This window comes from Euprymna scolopes, chromosome 43, assembly GCF_053919585.1.
Source record: "Euprymna scolopes isolate OS-2025 chromosome 43, ASM5391958v1, whole genome shotgun sequence".
Classification (NCBI taxonomy): Eukaryota; Metazoa; Mollusca; class Cephalopoda; order Sepiida; family Sepiolidae; genus Euprymna; species Euprymna scolopes.
In genome coordinates this window covers 6,940,313-6,962,772 of record NC_136524.1, presented here as the reverse complement: position 1 = coordinate 6,962,772, position 22,460 = coordinate 6,940,313, and the positions used below count along the sequence as shown (strand labels likewise).

General features: G+C 32.2%; 1 protein-coding gene across 1 annotated transcript in view; it reads right to left on the bottom strand.

Annotated features, from left to right (window-relative positions):
* The window catches only part of LOC145268382 (collagen alpha-6(VI) chain-like), a 69,333-nt gene that overhangs the window by 4,685 nt on the left and 42,188 nt on the right, over positions 1 to 22,460 (bottom strand). Inside the window, exons 9-12 of the mRNA XM_080123939.1 lie at positions 21,897 to 21,935; positions 16,194 to 16,232; positions 12,093 to 12,263; positions 1,053 to 1,430 (exon numbers count right to left, since the gene is read on the bottom strand). Of these exons, the coding sequence (XP_079980065.1) occupies positions 1,053 to 1,430; positions 12,093 to 12,263; positions 16,194 to 16,232; positions 21,897 to 21,935 (627 nt within the window). The remainder of the gene's footprint in view (positions 1 to 1,052; positions 1,431 to 12,092; positions 12,264 to 16,193; positions 16,233 to 21,896; positions 21,936 to 22,460) is intronic.

Genomic DNA, 22,460 nt, shown 5'->3' with positions numbered 1-22,460 from the left:
ATTGCCCGGGTGTTTGTAGGTGTGTGTTGAGCAAAAGGAAAAAACAAGTTGTAGTAGGCCGGCATGTTCGAACTCGTGACGTGAAGGCGGAAATGAAAGTGGAGGTGTGTGTAAGGGTGTTGGTTGAACAAAAAAACAAACAAAAAACAAAAACAAAAGACAAAAAAAAAAAACTAGGAAAATTGCGAACGCAAAAAAAGTGCCTCAAACCCGTACCGCGAAGAAGGAAAAGAAAGTAAAAAAACAAAAAAAAAAACAAAAAAAAAACGTGACGCGTTAGCTGTTGCGCCCATCGTGAAACCAAAAGTGACGTAGGTTTAAATTAAGACTAGAGAATCGAAAAGAGGCGATGACTTTCGAAAATATCTACGAAAAAGCAACCCCTACCTGTAGAAAAGTTCACAGTGGAGGATGAAGGAATTAATGTTTTTGGCCAATTTTTCGATATTTGTCGTCCGAAGGGTTGAGCTTCAAAATAATACCATCTCGTGAAAATCAGTCGCCTCTGTCGAAAGTTTTAGGCGTACATACATACATACATACATACATTTAACCAGACAGGTGAGATTTATATTATAGACTAGCCTGGGTGCCCGGCGTTACCCGGGTGTTTGGAGGTGTGTGTTGAGTAAAAAAAAAAAAGTGGTAGTAGGCAGGCAGGCTAAAACCCGTACCGCGAAGGAGAAAAAAAAAGTGATGTCTTTGCTGTTGCGTCCATCGCCAAACCGGAAGTGGCGTATGTTTAAATTAAGGGCTAGTCAATCGAAAAGATGGGATGAATTTCGAAAATATCGGCGAAAAAAGCGAACCCTCCCTGTAGGAAGGTGCCCAGTTGAGAGTGAAGTAATTAATGTTTTTAACCAATTTTCCGATATTTGCCGTTCGAAGGCTCGAGTTCCAAAACGATACAGATTTCGTGAAAATCAGTCCCATCTGTCGAAAGTTTTAGGCAGACATACAAACATACATACATACATTCATTTAAACAGACAGGTGAGATTTATATTATAGAAGATAACCTGGTATTTGTTAAATATAATGAGATAACTTACCTTTACTGATACGAAGCGCAAGTGAATCGTCCATTTCATTTATTTTATATGGCTGATCTACTTGCAGAATGTGAGACCCTTTTTCAGACGCAATGGATTCAAGGACATTCTGATGATCTAAACTGCCCATATCAACAATAAATATCTCAATTCCCTTTGATTTCGCAAATTTCGCTTCCGATATTGTTATGGCGGGGTTGGTTAATTTGCCTTTGAGAAATGCAACAGCGATTTTTCGAGCATTTTTGCGCCCGCCATTTTTCTTTTCGAATGCATTCAATAGTAGATCAGTAATTAATAAGGAAGGCATTTCCGTTTTATAAGTCGAAAAACGCTTAAGAATATCTTGAAGATTCGTAAAACGATTTAGAGGGAAATCTGGAAAATAAACAAAATGTTTTTTTATTTAAAGCATTAACAACAAAATGCAAAAAAAAAAAAAAAAAATGAATCTGTACAACAGAACATACTCAAAAATTAATTTGTGTCATATTATTTTACTCAAAAATATGTAAACTTTAAGTTGCTTTTCCTGTTTTTTAAAACTGAAAAAAAAAACAACAACAAAAAGTAATCTATATGAAAAAAAAAAGGATATGAATGCAAAAATAATGAATTTGTGGATGCAAATGGTAGTAGAAATTTGCATATTAAAAACAAATTACACACACACACACACACGCATATATATATATATATATATATATATATAATTTAAAGGAGATTAGAACAATAGTCTAAAGAGCTGAGTGTATTTTAATGTAACAGTGAAATTACTAGTTTAATTAAAATAGAGGAAATAGAAAGTGCTCGTTGTAATTTAGATATATAATAAGCTCGATAGTTAAATGTCCTAGAGCTAATACAATATTAAGTAATGTGATTGATAATTTAAAATTTAAAAATCAAATTATAATTAAATTAAAAATCCGTTTCATAAGAAGGAACAACAACAAAATCAATTATCTGTACGATCGTTTCGGAAAACAATGCTTTTTATTGTGGTATACATCAAGTTATGTACAATAATTATATATAGATTTTTGATAAGCAAGGTCTCCTCATCAGCAAATTTTGAAGGGTTTTTATTGAATTTAAAAAACGTAAGAATAGACACAAGGAGATCCTATGGTTCAACCCCCCACATTCCAAAAACCTAGAAACAAACATAGCCAGAGAATTTTTTAAAATATTAGATAAGAACTTTAAAGCCCCCCATAGATATAATAAAATTTTCAATAAGAACACAATTAAAGTCTCTTACTCTACTAACCTTCATCAGAAAATAATTAGCTCTAATAATAAGAAAATTAATAAACTACAAAATACAACTATACAAAATACACCAGACTGTAACTGTAGAAGAAAAAATAAATGTCCCCTACAAGGCTCATGTAAAATTAAAAATGTTATCTATAGCTGCACAGTATCAAAAACTCCAAATCTACAAGAACCTATTAACAGCCATAACTCAACTACCAGATTAAATAATAACACCAACTTAAACCAATCTACCGATCAATTACTAATCAACCCACCATATAATAATCCAACAACAGACCAAACGGAAAATAATCACAACAAGCAAGAGGTAATATATTTTGGTTCCACATCTGGCCTAATAAAACATAGAATTTCAACGCACAAAAAATAACTCTCTGTCAAACCAAACTACTCTATCCAACTATATTTGGCAACTAAAAAACAGCAATATTTCTTTCAACTTAAAATGGCAAATAATTGAGACTTGCAAATCATATAAACCAGGAGATAAATTTTGTGCACTATGTACAAAAGAGACCCTAAAAATTTTAAAATATGAAGATATAAAAAATACAACCAAACTATTAAATTCAAGACAGGAGCTTATGACATGTAGTCATAAACGTTGGTTCAAATTTAATAAATATAAACCACCTTAAATCATTAAAAATTACTTATTAGTAAAAATAGATTACAATTTTTTTTTTTAATAAATTAAGTTAGACTAATTATCTCCCTTACACCCTAAAATAAATAAAAGTAAAGAAAACATGACAATTATCTCCCCTTAAAATACGTAATAGTAATATTCTATATATATAAACCGTAGCGTCTTTAAATCAAAAATACGCTAACGGAAACAATTTATTGCACGAGTGTCCCCCCCCTTTTAAAATTCATCATTCAATAAGATAAAAAGCTATAGGAAACATCTTAATGACTATTTTAACCACAGTTCCTGATTTCAAAAAACGAAAAATTAAAAGGTAAATATCTCTATATATTTTTAAAGCAAATTTATTATGTAAATTCAAAAATATATATTTTTCTCTACTTATTTCTATCTCTAACCCATATTAATTTTCTTATAAATTTTAAATCCAGACCTTTTATTTCAATTTTTTCAGATTCATCTGCCTTACTTTTAATGCTAGGTTTATTTATGGTGTCTTTTAAATTCAATAAAAACCCTTCAAAATTTGCTGATGAGGAGACCTTGCTTATCAAAAATCTATATATAATTATTGTACATAACTTGATGTATACCACAATAAAAAGCATTGTTTTCCGAAACGATCGTACAAATAATTGATTTTGTTGTTGTTCCTTCTTATGAAACGGATTTTTAATTTAATTATAATTTGATTTTTAAATTTTAAATTATCAATCACATTACTTAATATATATATATATATATATATATATATATATATATATATATATATATATATATATATATATATATATATATAAATGTTACAAAGTAATGCGTGTTAAAATCAGAACGGAAAGGACCAAAAGAAATGCAAAAAGAAAAAAGAAATATTGTAAAAACGGAACCGGAAATGAGTAGGTAGTTGAGCCGTCATGCAGAAATAAGATTTATTTTAAATTAGCGATGGGTACCCGGCGTTGCCCGGGTGTTTGGAGGTATGTGTGTGGAAACTCCGGGGGTTGAAGTGGGGGTGGGGTTAAAAAAAGTAAGTATGAGGATCGAACCCGAACCCTTGAGGCAAAGTTGTAAATTAAAGTGTGAAAAAAAAACAAAACAAAAAACAAAACAAAAAACAAAACCGTGTGACGTTAACCATTGCCCCATCGCAACATGCTAACGGAAACACGTTTGAATTTATTTAATTACTTGGATTTAGCAGGTGCCCGTTTTAATGAGTTAATGAGGTCAAGTTTGACTGCGGGATTTCATTTACTGCTGAACGCTTTTTTTCCCCCCAAGATGTTATAGGAGAAAGACTAACCCACATGCGGCGAGCGACAAATGTTGAATATTTATCTTCCCGAAATCGAGCAAATTAAATAGACAGGCGAGCTTCGTTGTTAACTGTGAGATATTACGATTTATATGTGATATAAAAAGTTTTAAAAAGTTGTGAAGCAAGCGACCGCTTCTCTGAAAAAAGCCTTTTGTAGACACACAGAAAAAGCGAACACACATACATACATACATACATACATACATACATACATACATACATTTTCGCTTTTATATTTATAGATTAGTTCGGTACTCCCATTATTGTGTTATTTGTGCAGACTTACATGTAATTTACCTTTACCCATTAATATCACCGTGATATCGTTATGTTTACTTTTATTTTCGTTTCAAAAACATAAAAAGAACATTCCATAAACCTAGTTTAATTGTTCACGAAGTTTTTGTATAGTCTATTAAAATATTATAGATAAACACTTATAAAACCTCATTTATTCAAATAAAAATAATGTATTGTGTTCAGCATATTTGTAATATATATATATATATATATATATATATATATATATATATATATATATATGAATTTTTTCTAACTTATTCCTAACAACAATTTTCAGGGTCCAAATTCTATATGAAAACAAGTTGTATTTTATTTTTGTTCTAACCATAAGGATCTTGAAGTTGGCCTTTTCCTTTGGCAAAAATATGGCTAGACAATGATAATTGTGAATGATAATTGTGAATGACAATTGTGAATGACAATTGCGAGAGAGAACTATGAGTGAGAATTGCGAGTGAGAAATATGAATTAAAAATGTGAGTTAGAATTATGAGTAAGAATTGTAAGAACTGTGAGTGAGAATTATGAGTGAGAATCATGAGTGAGAATTATGAGTAAAAATTGTGAGTGGGGATTATAAGAGAAATATGAGCGAGAATTATTAGTGAATTATAAGTGAGAATTATGCATGAGAATTGTGAATGAGAATTGTGAGAGAAATATGAATAGGAATTATGAGTGAAAATTGTGAGTGCGAATTATGAGACAAAACTATGAGTGGGGACTGCAAGTGAGAATTGTGTAAGAATTGTAAGTGAATTATGTGCGAGTACTGTGAGTGAGAATTATGAGTGAGTATTATGAGTGATAGTTGTGGGTGGGAATTGTTAGTGAAAATTCTGAGCTTATTATTAGTGAGAATTATTACGTGATATGAATAACAATTATAAGTGAGAACTGCGAGTGAGAATTATGAGTGAGAATTATGAGTGAGAATTATAAGTGAGAATTATGAGTGCGAAATGTAAGTGAGAACTGTGAATGAAACATGAGTGAGAATTGTTAGTGAGAAATCTGAGTGAGAATTGTTAGTGAGAATTATGAGTGAGATTTGTGAGTGAGAATTATGAGTGAGAAATGTGAGTGAGAATTATGAGTGAGAATTGTGAATAAAATATGAGAGAGAATTGTGAGTGAGAATTTTGTGTCAATTGTAAGTGAGAATTATAAGTCAGACTGATGAGTGGTAATTGTAAGTGAGAATTGTGAGTGATGATTTGTGATTGAGAATTGTGGGTGGGAATTATGAGCGAGTATTGTCGGTGAAATATGAGTGAAAAACCATGATTGAGAATTATGAGTGAAAGTTATGAGTGAGAATCATGAGTGAGAATTATGTGTCGAAATTATGAGTGAAAGTTATGAGTGACAACTGTGAGTGAGGATCGTGAGTGAGAATTGTGTGTGAGAATTATGTGTCGAAATTATGAGTGAGTTTTGTGAGTGAGAATTATGACTGAGAATTATGAGTTGGAATTATGAGTTGGAATTATGAGTGATAATTATGAGTGGAATATGAGTGCAGCTTGTTTCATTATAGACGATTGTAAGAATAGAAAGCATATGATGACTGCATTAAGAGCTGTAAAAAAGAAACTAGAAAAAGGGGAAGATAGATACTATATAAACCACCTGACTGCTTTCTACAAACTACGACATAATCGTTGATTGCTAACAAGGATTGCTATACGAGTGAACATATAGCGATATCATGGCAAGCGATATGCACATAATTATATGCAAAAAAATAATTTAATATCCAATGCAACAGCATGTTCTGGGAACATGTTTACCAGAAATAACAATTGGAAATAAGTCATACACCATCTACTATGACTATGCAATTCATAGAATAACATACTTAGACAACCTGAAAGAGTGATTTGGCACAAAAAGGAAAAAGTAGCAATCTTATTTGAAGTCAGTATCTCTGATTATGCTGGCTGTAACAAAGTTACGAGGGAAAAAAATAACCAAACACTAGTGTTATGTTCAACATGAAAAGAAACTGGAAATCTTAGGAAGATCTCTATTCATTCCTGCAATACTATGAGCAAACGAGATCATGAAAGTGAATTAAAAAAAAGCTACCTGGCGAATATACCCGGTGAACTATGTGCAAAGAGAGATCAAACAATCGCGCTTAAAAAGACGATGTTCTCTCGGTTGAAGTTTCTGAAATAATGGGTTGATATTTGATATCTAAATAAGGGGATGCCCATATCCCCAACAAAATCAGAAGGATAAATAATTGGGAATAATGAAGTTTGCACGTACTTTAATATATATACACACACACAATTATATTAGTGTTTCTACTAAATCGCTGTAGTTATTTATTCTATCTTACCTATAATTAGTTATATAAATATTATACATTTGCTGCGTTATTAGAATGTATATATGATTTTCTAGTTTGCACTTTTCAAATGCTTGCAATATATATATATATATATACACCTGATAAATCTTTTGTTGTTATTCTCAAAATCAAACACAGACTTTTGTCACCATAAAGTATTTTTTTACAATTCGCTGATGAGCATTGACAAGAGAGAAGAGAGAGAGAGAGAAGAGAGAGAGAGAGAGAGAGAGAGAGAGAGAGAGAGAGAGAGATAGAGAGAGAGAGAGAGAGAGAGACGGAACAGAAACAATTGTTTAGCTGTAAGTGTGTGTGTGCGTGCGTGCGTGCGCGCGCGCACGTGTGTGTGGCGACGGCGGAGTTTTTCACTCACGCCGGACGACTCGTCGGCTCTCCTCTATTTTCCCTTTTGTTTTATGTTTATGTTGTGTTATAAAGACATCACCCGACATTCCTGAAATGCAAATATTTAAGATATTTAACTGTTCCTTTTCATTTTGCGTTATGCAATTGTAACTCCCCGACCCCGAATGTAAGCCTTTTTCTTGTTTTCGGTGAATGATTAAAATTCAATCATTTTTATAGGACACAAGAATGTAGATCAAAGTCCATCTTGAATGTGCGTGTGTGCGCACCTCCGATTTTATCGGAGTCGCACCGGCTCATTATCCAACATATTACCATGCCGGATAATTTATATGGCTAGTTATGCAAGACCCTGTATAAGTACCTATATGATAACAAATATATGTGTGTTTATATAATTATTCATGTAAGAGTAGGTATGCATTTTATTCTCGACGGTGTACATTAAACTATATGTAGAATTCAACGTTTTTCAAAAAATGCGAAAAACTAAAAACCGTCAAAGTTGATGGACTAATAAAGGAGACAGTTGCTGTTCGATCCCGAATTCGTGCATTTCTTTATGATGAGAAAATCTATATGCACTCGCATAAAATTATTTTGAGTTTTTTTTTTTTTTAATTCGGAAAACGAAAGAGTTTTCTATTTGTTAACACGAGTTACTAAACAAACGATTTATTTAGTAGGCAGGCATGGATAGATTTCCATCATAAAAATTCTTTATCATATTTCGCTGTGTTATGCAGCAAGGAGATATGTTCTGGGTTTGACCTTTACTCCTGATCTGAAATGGAACACGTACATCAAGTCTGTTGCCAAGGTCGCTGGAAAAATGGTGGGATCCTTCTACCGCTCCAGAAGATATCTCACTACTGATGCAATTCTCTATCTATATAAAAGCCAAGTACGTCCAAGGATGGAATACTGCTGCCATATCTGGGCAGGAGCTGCTAAAAACAGCCTATCCTGCCTTGACAGAGTACAAAATAGACTTCGTGGCTTAGTGGGGGATGCCCTTTTCTCTACCCTGCAACCTCTCTCCCACAGAAGAGACATTGCGAGCCTATCCTTGTTTTATCGTTATTTCCATGGCAGGTGCTCGTCTGAACTCCAATCTCTGGTCCCCCCTCGCCAATCTTTCACGAAAAACACCCGTCTAGCTGAATCCACTGTGAAAAATTTCCCCCACTCTATATCTGTGCCTAAATCAAAACGTGGATTCACTGAACAAAGCTTCTTTCTTAGAAGTGTACGCCCGTGGAACTCTGTTCCGCCTGCCTGCTTCCCACCTGACTACAACTTGGATGTGTTCAAGTCCAACGCTAACAAATTCCTAATGAACCGCCTCCTTAAGTAAACACTTCATCAAATCTCCACACTAACGTAATGTACTTGCAATAACCCTTATCCCTGAGTGGCTTCCTGGCCTTGATAACTGGTGACCACTGTGTAAAAAAAAATGTTGACATTGTCAGTAAAGAGTCAATAAAAAGTTTCCGCAGTTTATTTGTCAGATAAATTATTTTTTACGATTTCAGATTTTACAAAACCTATGACTGGCCAGAAAAGTAAGCCAAATCAACGCAACGTTATTATTTGTTTATATCTAGCCCCACCTATTAAATATACTGTTTATTTAGTAATATTACCAACGTAAATAATAGCTTCAACAAGAAACACTTAAATAGCTAACATTTATAAGCATTTATCTAAGTATTAATACAATAACACCTATAGGCATTTGTAAATAGGTATTCTATAATGCCATTTATATTTATTTTGTATTAGAATATGTATTTATCCTATAAAATGTGTAAGTAGTTGAATACATGCTATAACATGTAAAATATTTATATAAATACTTATGCAAATGAATAGGTATTTATGTATATATACTATAAATAGCGTAATAATAACGTAGATTCCATGAACAAAGCTTCTTTCTTAGAACTGCACGCCTGTGGAACTCTGTTCCGTCTGCCTGCTTCCCTCCTGACTATAACATGGATGTCTTCAAGTCCAACGTAAACAAATTCCTGATGAACCGCCCCCTTAAGTAGACACTTTAAATATCCACGCTAACGTACTGTACTTAAAATAGCCCTGATCCCTGAGTGGCTTCCGGGCCTTGATAAGTGGTGACCACCTTGTAAAAAAAAAAGTAGAAATAGAAATTTTGGTGAATTTTTACTTGGTTTTCACTTTAATATTTTCCTTTAACATGACGACTTTTTCAGGTTTTTAGGTATGAGGAAAAGGTATATCGCATTTAAATTTTCCGCAAATAAGTAGTTTTCCGGATATGAAGCAATGTAATTCCTTATGTTTAAAACGACGACCATTGTTATTACTTTTTTAAATAATGCAAAAATAGACTTTTTAGCCTGTTAAAAACGGACAAAAGTTATAGCTGTTGACTTGTAGTAAGTGATTTATGCCATACTGGATTTCATTAAGAGTTGTACTTCTTTGTTTTCTAAGCCATTCAGCGGAAGTGACGTCAGACAAATGCTAAGGTACGGATGACCAACACTGTATATAATGTAGTTTTTTTTTTTTTTTTAAATAGCAAATAGAAAAAATAGAACTTTGGTAAATTTTTACTTGGTTTCCACCTTTACATTTTCCTTTCATAGGTTTTCGGGCATGATGAAAAGGTATATCACATTTAAATTTTCCGCAAATAAGTAGTTTTCCGGATATAAAGCAATGTAATTCCTTATGTTTAAAGTGGTGGCCATTGTTGTATGCGCATATTTTTTTTCATAATTAGTATACTCACTATTCCATAGTTAGCTACAACATATACTGGCCCAACGGGTAAGGAGTAGTCTAGCGCGCTCACACACACACACACACACACACACACACACACACACACACACACACACACACACACACACACACACACACACATATGTATGTATAGGATAACTTGTTTATTAATATTTATATAACAGCATATGAATGAATACGTATAGTTCGCTAAGAGAGAAATAATAAATAAACATCTCGTTTGTTTATTTTATATTATTAGTTGTATTATTGTAGTGTATTTTTCTAAACCAATTGAGTTATTGTTTTAATACGTAAGTAAACTAACATAGTGGTTATTTTTATGTGTAAATAGGATGTTAGTGTGATCTGCTGATATCTCTGTCTCTACTATTACGTAAAAAGAAATTTGTCCGTGTGTCTGGGTGTAAGTTCGTACCCTATGGACTCGAAAACGACTGGGCCAATTTTTATAAAATTTCACACGAAGATACATTATGTGACTGGAGGTTTTATATCGGAATGTCTTCGAAAAGTATCGATAACCGATAATCAAAATAATCAAATGAAAGACGGAAGAGGCAATTTTTTTACCAAAGTTAACACCTTACACAGCCTAACATCACAAATGCATTTGAGAAGTTTTATTACTACACAAGTCGAAAGGGCCAGTATATAAAATCAACAGTAGGTTCTTTGATATGATAGAGACGCTTTTGAAATAAATCTTTCTGTTTAAAGCACTAATAAAGTAGTATACCTGACTTTTTAATTTTAAACTTAAATTCAAGCCATTATCACCGCACAGGTAGTAAAGTCAGGCATATAAATCAACAGTAGGTTCATTGATATGACAGATGTACGTTTGAAATGAATGTTTCTGTTTAGAGAAAATTGACTTTTGCACTTTAAACTTTAATGCAAGCTGTTATATATAAAATAATTAAAAAAAATCAGCAGTACGTTCTCTGTGGACTAAGTCACTGCGGAGAATCACGTGGAGCATATGTACCACGATGTGTCCCCAACTAGAGCAAGCAATCAACCGATTTGATTAAAAAATTGGACTATTTCACCGATTTCGATGACAATAGAAATATTGGAGTGTGAAACATTCGTTGATCCTCGTCGGATCTCGGGCAACGTCGGATCTCGGGCAATGTCGGATCTCTCTGCTAGCAATTGATAGCATCATTTATTAAGAAAACGCTCTTTTCTAAAAATCCTCGGTGTTGATGCAAACGTTTGCTTCTGAAATTGGGATTATTAATCATCACATTTACCAACATCAAAATTCTCTTGAGTGGGGATGGCTGTGACTACCATCCCACATTCCTAAAATATTCGGTAATATTTCTTTGGTAATGTTTCACCGTTTATCAAGGCCAGAACGCCACTCAAGGATAAGAGTTAATGCATTCGTCAAGCAGACTGCGAGATTGACAATTTGTAACAATAATTGAAATTGGGCAGAATTTCATTATGTAGCAGAAATTTGTTCACATTGAACTTGAAAACGACTATGTTATATGGGAGCAGCTGCGCATTAATGTGGCCCAGAGACCGATAACTCTTAGAAAGAAACTCTTTTCATGGAAGTTCAATGTAGTTTCAAGTACACAGAGAGAGAGAGAGAGAGAGAGAGAGAGAGAGAGAGAGAGAGAGAGAGAGAGAGAGGAAGTAGAATTATTGATAGTGGCTAGAGGAGTTTTTAAATGTTTTTTTTATGGGGGGGAGGCAACCATAAATCTGCTGTTGCAATTGATAAATTCGTCTTTGTTTGTTGTCATATATATAGTCTTATTGCATATAATTTTCGAGAATGATTAGAACACTCGAGTCTGAAATAGGATTAACGTTTGTAAATGGAATTGACCTTTGAAATAGGATTACATATATCAACATTATCTTTCTGGTGGGGATGGGAGTGACTAACACATTGAATTGCTTTGAAACAGATAAGAAAAATAATGCACTCACTTTTTGTGTCGGGACAGGAGTTAGTAATCACACCAACTCGTATTTTTTTAGAATTCCATAGATCAGAAGAAATGACATTTTCGATGAATCTCGTGACATCTGTTGTTTCTTTTATTCCCATCAAACCAAAATCGAATGCAAAATTGATATCGATCTCGTTTTCGCCACGAACTAGTTGTAAATAAAAGAAATGCACATATCTATTTTAAATAATTCTGAAAGAAAAGACACGTAGTTTTATGGTCAGGGGTAACTCACTTGATGCATAATGTCGAAACCTATCAATTTTGTATATTTAGCAACATTATAGAAGAAACTGTAGTGGAGAATAGCACCATGAAATATAATGAGACCTGGAAGTACAAACGAAAAACACACGCAAGCAAGGAGACCGAACATAATATAATTCAACAAGACATAATATAATTCAACAAGACATAATATAATTCAACAAGACATAGTATAATTCAACAAGACATAGTATAATTCAACAAGACATAATATAATTCAACAAAAAAAAATCGTAGATGTCACCTTTCCAGTAATCAAGTAGATAGAAAACTTCAGCAAATATATGATACTTGTGAGAAAGCTAAAAGGAATATGGAATACAAAAAATAATATATAACGAATAATTATAAGGTTAGTTAAATTGTGGTCATAAAATACAAGCTGAAATATATATAAATATAATATAAAATAATAAAATATATATTAATAAAACGAAGTCGATTTTCCCTTTTCAATACAGACAACATATGTCTATAAATGCATGCGCTACATACGATCACACTTTCGGTTAATAATTGACACGTTGTTCCCGACATTAGTATTCTCTTTCATTCGATTTAAAAATTCCTAGATTAATTCCGACCAACCTGATTCGCTAAATCAGTTATCAAGTAGGCTGATCCAAACAGTATGTGAATTAGGTAAATTTATCATCTATATCATTTACTATTGTGTTCATATACTATTTATATTATTACGATTGTGTTAATATATTATTTATATTATTAAGATTGTGTTAATATATTATTTATATTATTACTATTGTGTTCATATATTATTTATATTATTACTATTGTGTTAATATATTATTTATATTATTACTATTGTGTTAATATACTATTTATATTATTACTATTGTGTTCATATACTATTTATATTATTACGATTGTGTTAATATATTATTTATATTATTAAGATTGTGTTAATATATTATTTATATTATTACTATTGTGTTCATATATTATTTATATTATTACTATTGTGTTAATATATTATTTATATTATTACTATTGTGTTTATATATTATTTATATTATTACTATTGTGTTTATATATTATTTATATAATTACTCTTGTGTTCATATATTATTTATATTATTACTATTGTAGCTATTATTTATATTATTACAATTGTGTTAATATAATATTTATATTATCACAATTGTATTCATATATTATTTATCTAATTACTGAATTGTTGAATTTTTATTGAAAAAATCTAACATTTTTAAATCAATTCTTTTTAGATTTAAAAGACTAAAAAAGAATTTGCTCAAATATTGTTTTAAAATCCTTGTGTTACATAGTGTTATCATTGAGGTTCTCACAAGGGTTATCATCGAGGGGCACCATTTACGTTTGGTGTATAACATAAAAAGAATTCCGTGTGCATATGATTTTCTCTAATATAAAGGGTTGTGTGTTTGATTATCATAAAGGGAATCGTGTGTGTGACATGTATTTTCAAAACCTACCTCTGCTTCTTCGATGTTGGACCATCTGGGAATTTCTCATCCTGGAGGGAGACTTGATACCTGTTTGACGAAGATTTATCACTTCAAGACGATGAATGGGTTTTATAGTTTTTATTTCACTTTCCCCAGAGGTCCTGCAGAAGGTGGAAGTGAAATCGGCCTGTGTGGGGGTTCTTCTTCTACACACGTCAGCATTCGTCTCCCCCCTCCCCAGTTAAGAGGGGGAGACAACGGAAAGCCGTCTGTCTTCTTCCAAGCCCAAATCAAATCTCACAGATCTAGCCAACCTGACCACGTCACACATACGTAATCTGGTCAGCTGACCTTCGGTTCTGGTAAACGTGTCTACCTCCACGTTTACTCACCTCTCTCTCTCTCTCTCTCTCTCTCTCTTTCTCTCTCTGTAACATCTCTCTCTCTCTCTCTGTAACATTTGTTATTTATTTTATTTTTTATTTATTTTATTTATGTGCTCTAAAAATTTTCAACTACGTGGAATTTCCACGAGTTCTGTTAGTTTTCATTAATATTATAAAGTTATTTCATATAGTTGTATGTACATGAATTTCTAAATGGATTACTGTCCACTTACTTTTGGCTCACTGTACTTTCGATTTAAAAATTCCTAGATTAATTCCGACCCACCTGATTCGCTAAAGCACTTATTAAAAAAAGTAGGTGTAACTTTCACTCACTCTAAATATCTACTACCAGTCTATAACCAATACATTGACTCTTGGATATATTTCAAGCCGAGACAATCATTGCTTTATTTTCTTATTCTGTAAAATATAACTTCCCTCGCTAAATACAGACCACTCTCTCAAACTTAGGAACTTATTTTATGGCACTTTCATTGACTAAGTACCATCCTATTCCAGAAGTATTAAAGCAAGTAAAGGAAAATAAAACCATTAAATCCTCTGGAAGTATAAACGGAAACCCCCCAAAAAATGAAAAAAAAAAAAAACTGTGGAAAGGATTTGTATTAAAAAATTATCAAACAGTAAATTTTATTTACTTAAAATCACAAAATCAAAATAATTTATTACAATTGAGGTTGTTGTTAATTCGTTTGTTGCATTTTGTTTAAAGTTTGAGTCGGTTAAATAAGTTTCCTGGCGTATCCGACCATCGCTCTGTTTTTTCCGTCTGTTCTCGTTAGTTGTTGGTCGTGCTCGCGCCAGCGTAAAAAATCCGGGTCAAGAAATGCATACCTACCCAAAATTAGTTCCTATTCTTAGAAAGATGTTCAATTGTCTACTAAAGAAGCAATGCATTCCATCGCGTTGGAAAATGTTATCAGTTTTTTTCGGTATTAAAAAATACTGGAGATTGGTCCTCTGTATCTTACCACAGACCAAACAGCTTCTTATATGTAATGAGTAAATTCTTGAAATGAAGAAGTTAGCAGCCACCACATAAAAATACATCTTCTCAGTGACTCGCAAGATGAATTTCGCTTCTAGATCAAAAACTCTCGATAAGCCGAAACTTTTGATAAGGTTTGAAACAAATGTGTGCTTCACGTGTGTTTTGAACAAGTAAGGACCCTGGAGAAAAACATAACTCAGCATTTAGTGAAAACAACATACATTGAAAAGAAAGAGAAATAAAACAAACAAAGAAAAAGAACAAATAAAAGAAACAAAGAAAAAGGAGAACAAATAAAAGAAACAATGCTTACACGTATATGCTTCTGGTCTTTATAATAAGCAGATGAGTTTATTGTTATCTGTAAGATGGGCACCACAGCAACATGCTTGCTAATTGTAGAATATCTGGAAAAGTTTCCACAATCATCATACCGCGTTTCTGATAGCGTTATAAAAGTAGTCGTTGATGGGCAGAAGTCCGAACTATTCGTTGGCATTTATGCAGGTGATTCAAGCATCTGTTGCAGTATTTTACTGCCACCATTTTGAAATGCAAAGATTTTTTTCTGTTTTTATTTATCTAATATATAACTATTGCTTTCCTAACGACAAAACGACCCTTCTCTTTTTCAGATTTTCCAGAAAAGAATTTCATAATAACAATAATCGAGTCGACACCTATCTATATGATCTTTCTTTTTGTTCATCTCGAGACAATATTGTTGTTGAATTCATGTGAAAATATTAATAATGTTCTATTCCTTCATAACCGACCATTTGGTGGTGGTGGTTGCACTTCAAAAATCGAACATCATTTGAGACACATTAAACTGATGTGCACATTTACATTTCTTATTTACACAATGAAATGATTTCCGACACGGTTTCATTGTTTATATATTATTTGCGTTTATTTTTCGTGAGAAAATAAGATGATTAAAATTCCAATTAATGACATACCTTTTCGTGGTGAGTTGTCAGAACTACTGTCTATAACACCTAGCAAAATAGAAATAAATACATTCACGAAATTAAGACATTAAAAAGATTCTTGTCAAGTTTTATATATTTTTAATAGCAAATCAAATATTAAATCATGCAAAGAATAAAGAACGATCATTAAAAACACGTTTCAAACTAAGAAGTATGGCGTGGTTGACAGGCTAGAGAGTGGATATGTTTCTCCACTGAAGATGGGTTATACACCCGAAAGAACATCTGGAATAAATACCATCCACAGTTGAAAAAAATCAGGTAAATAAAAAAATATATATATAAATATTTTTTTTTATTGGATTATTTATTTATTTATCTGCCTATAATGACTGTACATTCCTGCATTGTAAGCCTTTAAAAAATCTCATTTCAAACTATTGTCAAAGTTAAAGAATTGATAGGGTTCAGTCGGATAAAGTTTGTTTTGTAATTTTCATCTATCTTCTTCGCTTGTGTACAGTTAAAAAGAAAGAGAAGGATAAATGCAAATATATATTATTTAATTGGAATTCATTATTGAGATGTGTATTATTTATTTGTTGCGGACTATTATCCTCGTCTTTCTTAATTATTGTTTTTCACAATGTTTCAGCCAACTATTCCTCTGGCCTTCATCAGGTGGTAACCGCGACGGGATAGGAACTCCGAATCTCCTAACTGCATTCTCAGCAATTACTGCCATCCATAGCGGCGCAGTGGATAGATACGTTGAATCTCTACGGTTTTAGGTGAGAATTTTCTGAAGATAGCGGTTTTAATCCTACCCAAAGCCGGGCAGAGGCTTACTTGGCCAAAACGTGGCGAGACGACGACAACTATGGATGGCAGTAATTGCTGAGGATGCAGTTTGAAGATTCGGAGTTCCTATCCCGTCGTAGTTACCACCTGACGAAGGCCAGAGGAATAGTTGATCGAAACGTCGTGAAACAATAACTAGGAAAGACGAGGATAATAGTCCGTAATGAATAAATTAATGAATGCAAAGATGTTTTTACTTTTTAATCTAATTAACAGATATTCCTATTTTTCACTTTACCAAAATTTTCCACAAGATTCTACAAAGGATAAGTTCATGTTAAGTGATTTATTTTTTTTCTATACTAGCTGAAGTACCCGGCGCTGCCAGGTTGTATTTGATGTATCTGAATATTCCGTCCTCTTACATTATTATCAAAACGAAACATAAATTCACAATCGCTTCTTTTTCCACATCTTCCGTGAGGTAGGAGTAGTAGGTGTGTTTATTTTATAGAGGTATCGCCACTAGTCTAAATCATCTTTTCTAGTTTAATCTTTTATCTTTTAGTCCTTCTTCTTTAAAAAATATTATGCAAGAATTTCAATTATTATTTCATATCATAGTGCATATTTGAAAACTGTTAAATCTCTTTTGTTTTAACTATTTAATGAACAATATATATATAATGATGACAATCTGTAATATATTCTGTTCTGTTGATGAAAAAATTAAAATTTAGTTTCAAGCATATCTGAACACTGATGAATGTACCTTTAGAATTAATTTTGAAGAACACAAACAATATTTCGGGTGTGACCTATAACAACTATTTTTCAGGACTTCACATGCGTGAGCAATCAACATACAACTTGCCGTGAAAAAAAAAACAAGGCGTCTAAAGATTAAGTCCAAAAACTTTGAGGTTTTGTCCTTGAGCTTTATAAACATGGCAAAACTAATTTTTATTGGGGATTGTAAACGCTTCAACTGAAATGGAATAAGGGGAACCCGAAGAATTAACACAGTTTCACCTTGATTATTATAAGGCTTCCAGAACATTAGTTTTCAAAGATTTGATTGCTAACCGTGTGCCGTTGCACAGATAGATCAATATTTCTTAATAAAATAATTGGAGCATATTGCTTCAATATCAGGTTATGATATGGCATTCTAGGCGGTTGTAGTGAATTCTACAGTAAATGCTACTGCCCGATCTTCATTAATAACAGAATGAAGGGATTGATAGCTCGTTGCAAAAGATTATGATTGATTATATCAACAGCATCATTTATAGGGGCCAAGGTAGCTCTTTAACGAAGCCATCCAACATTGCGGAAATTTTAAGCAATATCTAGGAAAACCTTAATTATCAGATCACAAACTGAATTTACAGTCTGGCCACATGGTAATTTGTGCAATTGAAGATCTTTATTCAATGTTATTAAACTAATGCCAATAAAAAGTAGGTGGTTTGAAAAAAGTGCTGCAGACTGATCATCAAATGTGTCCTCATAATATTCTCCGCACTGAAAATTAAAAACGTGGTTACAACGCAGTATTGCAGAAGTGCTGGTTTTCATATCACATTTTAAATGGAAAGAAAGAATTCGAGACCGAATCAAACGTTCGGTTCTTAAAGGCAGCAGCATTTTGATTGATATATAAACCATTTATTGCAGACTATAACGTTTTGTTAAACCTATTTCTTTTACTATTCTATATCATAACTAATAGTAATAACATAATTAAATATTAATAATGTAAAGTTCTGGCGTAGGAAAATTTCGGAATACGATGTAAAAAGAATAGAATTATACTTACAATATTGTAATGACTTGGCAACTGTCGCTTGGCACTTCTACCGACGCGGGATGGATGAACATTAAGTTTATAAAATTTATTGTTTTTAAACAAATTCAAATTTTATATTCATGTTTGAATGATTGCTTTCGAGTCAACCTTTCATTGGTTGATTTCTCGTGGATTGTAAATGACGACTTTTATAGGTATTCGGGTATGTTGAAAACATATATCACAGTTAAATTTGGGGCTGATAAGTCGTTTACCAGATGTGAACACATACTATATCCAACGTATAAGCTAATGTAATCACTGGCAGTCATTTTGTTTACACAAACGAGTAGTTAGAAATGCACATGTATGTAACTGAAGCAGACGACAAAGCAAATATTTTTTACTCCCTCCCCATGGAAAAAATGGGGTGTTTATTCCGAAAGCTGTTATTAATATGGGGAGTTTGGGGTTTTTATTCCGAAAGCCGTTACGTACGCGCATTACTAATTCTTCGGTTGTGAATAAAATGGCTGCCAGGGATTACATTAACATTTACGTTAAATAATAACAAATGTTTTAATATCTGATAACCAACTTATCAGTCCCAAATTTAACTGTAATATTCGTTTTCAGCATACCCGTAAACCTTTAAAAGTCGACATTTCGAATGTAACCCCCCCGAAACATTTGTATTTTAGTCAGAGAGACCTATTATTTAAAAAAGGGTAATTGAAATTAATATTTGTTTTCTACAAATTTAACGATTATTTATTTTTTATTAGTTACGAAAATTTCTATTTTGTATTAAAATAAACCTCTATGCTATGTTGTCATGATTTTCTTTAAAATATTTGAATTCAGTAAATGCGTAAAGAAAACTGTCTAAAAAACATAATACACGCATTCGCAACTTTAGTATTTTGGTTTGAAATTAATATTTGTTTATCTAATGGATGAATGAATAAACAGAAAAGATATATCGTCTTATTTCTTTATAAAAAAGAAAAGGAGGAATTATTTATAGAAAAAGAGAGAAGTTATTTAAAGTAAAGGAAAATTATATAAAGGGGACAGGTTTAATAATCTTATTTAAAGAAAAAAACGACATTATTAAAGTTAGGCTAGACTATAATATTTCCAATTTCAGAATCTCGAGCAATATTTACGTATTACTTGGAAAAAAAAGAAGAAAGAAGAAAAGAAACGCAGGAGCCTGACATCAGCCCACGTAAACTTTTCTGAACTTAGAATTTGTCCCCTGTCGTGGTAGATTTACTTAAGAAAAGTATGATTTTTTTCATTGAATTTTGTTTTCGTTCGTGAGTGATTCCAGCAAAAGAATAATTGACAGAAACTATTTATCGTCTTAAAAGACTAAGAAATTAAAAATAAGTTTCATTTTCCAAGCCTGTTAATAAATGTTTTGATTTCACTTGCCGTAAAATACGTTTACATATATTTAAAATCATGTGGATATCCGCATTTATTAATACAAAGATATGATGGCAAAGGTTTAAAAAAAATAACTTGGTGCCATCAGCTAGAATCGAAACCAAACTATTTAGCGTTTTAGCCACGTACTTTACTGATGCTGTTATTGCTAGAAATATAATAAAGTCTAAATATTAACACATGCGAAGAAATGAATTTTATGTATGCATTTATATTTATGTTATACGAAACTAATTACCTAATCGATTGATTTATTCATGGTAATAACATTTGATGATTAAACCAAAATGTTACATTTCTATAAATATTATTCTATTAAAACATTTTCAATATAAATTAATCTATACTTATGAGTTTTATTCATTAATGTTCTGACTTAATTATATTCAATTCAATAGTTATCTGGTTTGTTTATTAGGGTTGTTTCAATAATTATATTTCCACTAATCAATGTATTAGAATCAAGTATTCCCTATTTTCTCTATAATGTATTCTTATTATATAGAAATTGTATAAAATTGTATATTATGCAGAAAGAAGGAAAAATATTTCGGTCAGTTGACATGAACATTTCGCATTTCGACTTGCCGATATATGTCTATAAGCGTTATTCAGCAACTCAAACATCAACTAATACAAAGATTTTACTCGTTATAAACCATCCTTGGTGTATGATTACTATTTCTTGTTAATTTCAGTGTTTTGTGACCAGTAGTTTAAGAGTTTATCAGTTAAATATTTACACACATACATCTACAGTTTTATTTATTTATAGATAGATAGATAGATAGATAGATAATAATTGCTCCTGTGATCCATTAATAATAAACGTTTTACGGCTGCCATCTTAAAATGATATAAAGATTTTAATTTTTTGTCATTTATCTATTTATCTAATAGGTAGCTATTTCTATTTTAACATCTCGACGATCATTTTCCTTTCTATATCTTTTTTTTTTTTTAATTTTCTTCCTTTGAAGATTATAACGCTGGCTACGGGGCAGCCAAAGCAGCTACCAACATTGCCCTGCTTTTTATTGAAACCAACCAAGAGCTCTTTTTAGTATCCTCGTTGTTCCCTTAAGTGCAATTGTCTGGATGTCTTTTGCACTTGGTGCACCAGGGATATTAGTTAGGTAGGACTTCAGGTTCTTCTTCATAAGTCCTGTGGTACCTATGATAACTGGTATGATTGATATCTCCCTAAGATTCCAGTTTCTTTTCATATCATACATGAGACCTTGATATTTGGTCTGTTTCTCCCTTTTCAACTCTGTTCAGAACCTTCATCATTACGGACACTCACTTCAACCAAGGTTGCAACTCTCTCTGACTTCCAGGAAGAAATCACTTCATAATTACTAAAATCAGGTCGACACCTTTATGTTTTCCTTTTTGTCCATCTTGAGGTAAGAAATAAACAGAATTGCATGTAAGCAATTTTCATAAATGCTTTTAAAACCCCGTGTTGATTGTGCTCCTGACTGAGGCGGTTAATATTAACAACATTTAGACAATATTGTTGTTAAATTCGCGTGATTTGAGACACTTTAAACCGATATGCAAATATACCGTTGCTTCTTATTTGCACATGATTTTCGACAGCTTCATTGTTTATATATTAGATTCGTTTATTTTGTGTGGGAAAAATATGATTATTAAAATTCCATCTAATGACATACCTTTCTGTGGTGGTTTTGCAAATCTACGGACCATGAAACCTAGCAAAAAGAAAAATACATATATTTCTAAAATTAAGATATTTAAAAGAAATTCTTGTTAAATTTTGATATAATTTTAATAATGTCATGGGGACTTTCCCGTTTAATTCATAATGGACTCTTCTAACCATTATAACTTCCCCCTCCTCCGAGTATTAATACTGTCGTGGAGAAACATTGCGATCTAATGCGAAACTACAGACTGTCCAATTTAACACTCGAAAATACCGATAACGTTTCTCTGTACTCACTTCCTTGTACAATATATTATTTCTTTCGAAAGCTGCTGTTCGCGCCTTTCTTTATGACTTTTTCCTAGGACCACAACAACTGGCGATGAGGTTTCGAGAACTCATGACAGAAAATTGAATTTTAAGTACCCCAGTGTCCCTCACAACAACTGGCGACAAGGATTCGAGAACACACGTTGAAAAGTCGAATTTAAAATACTAACTAACAGCGTGGTGTTCAAAGGACCCACCCCAACAGGATCGAATTAGCGATGAAGTATTAGAATGAGCAGAT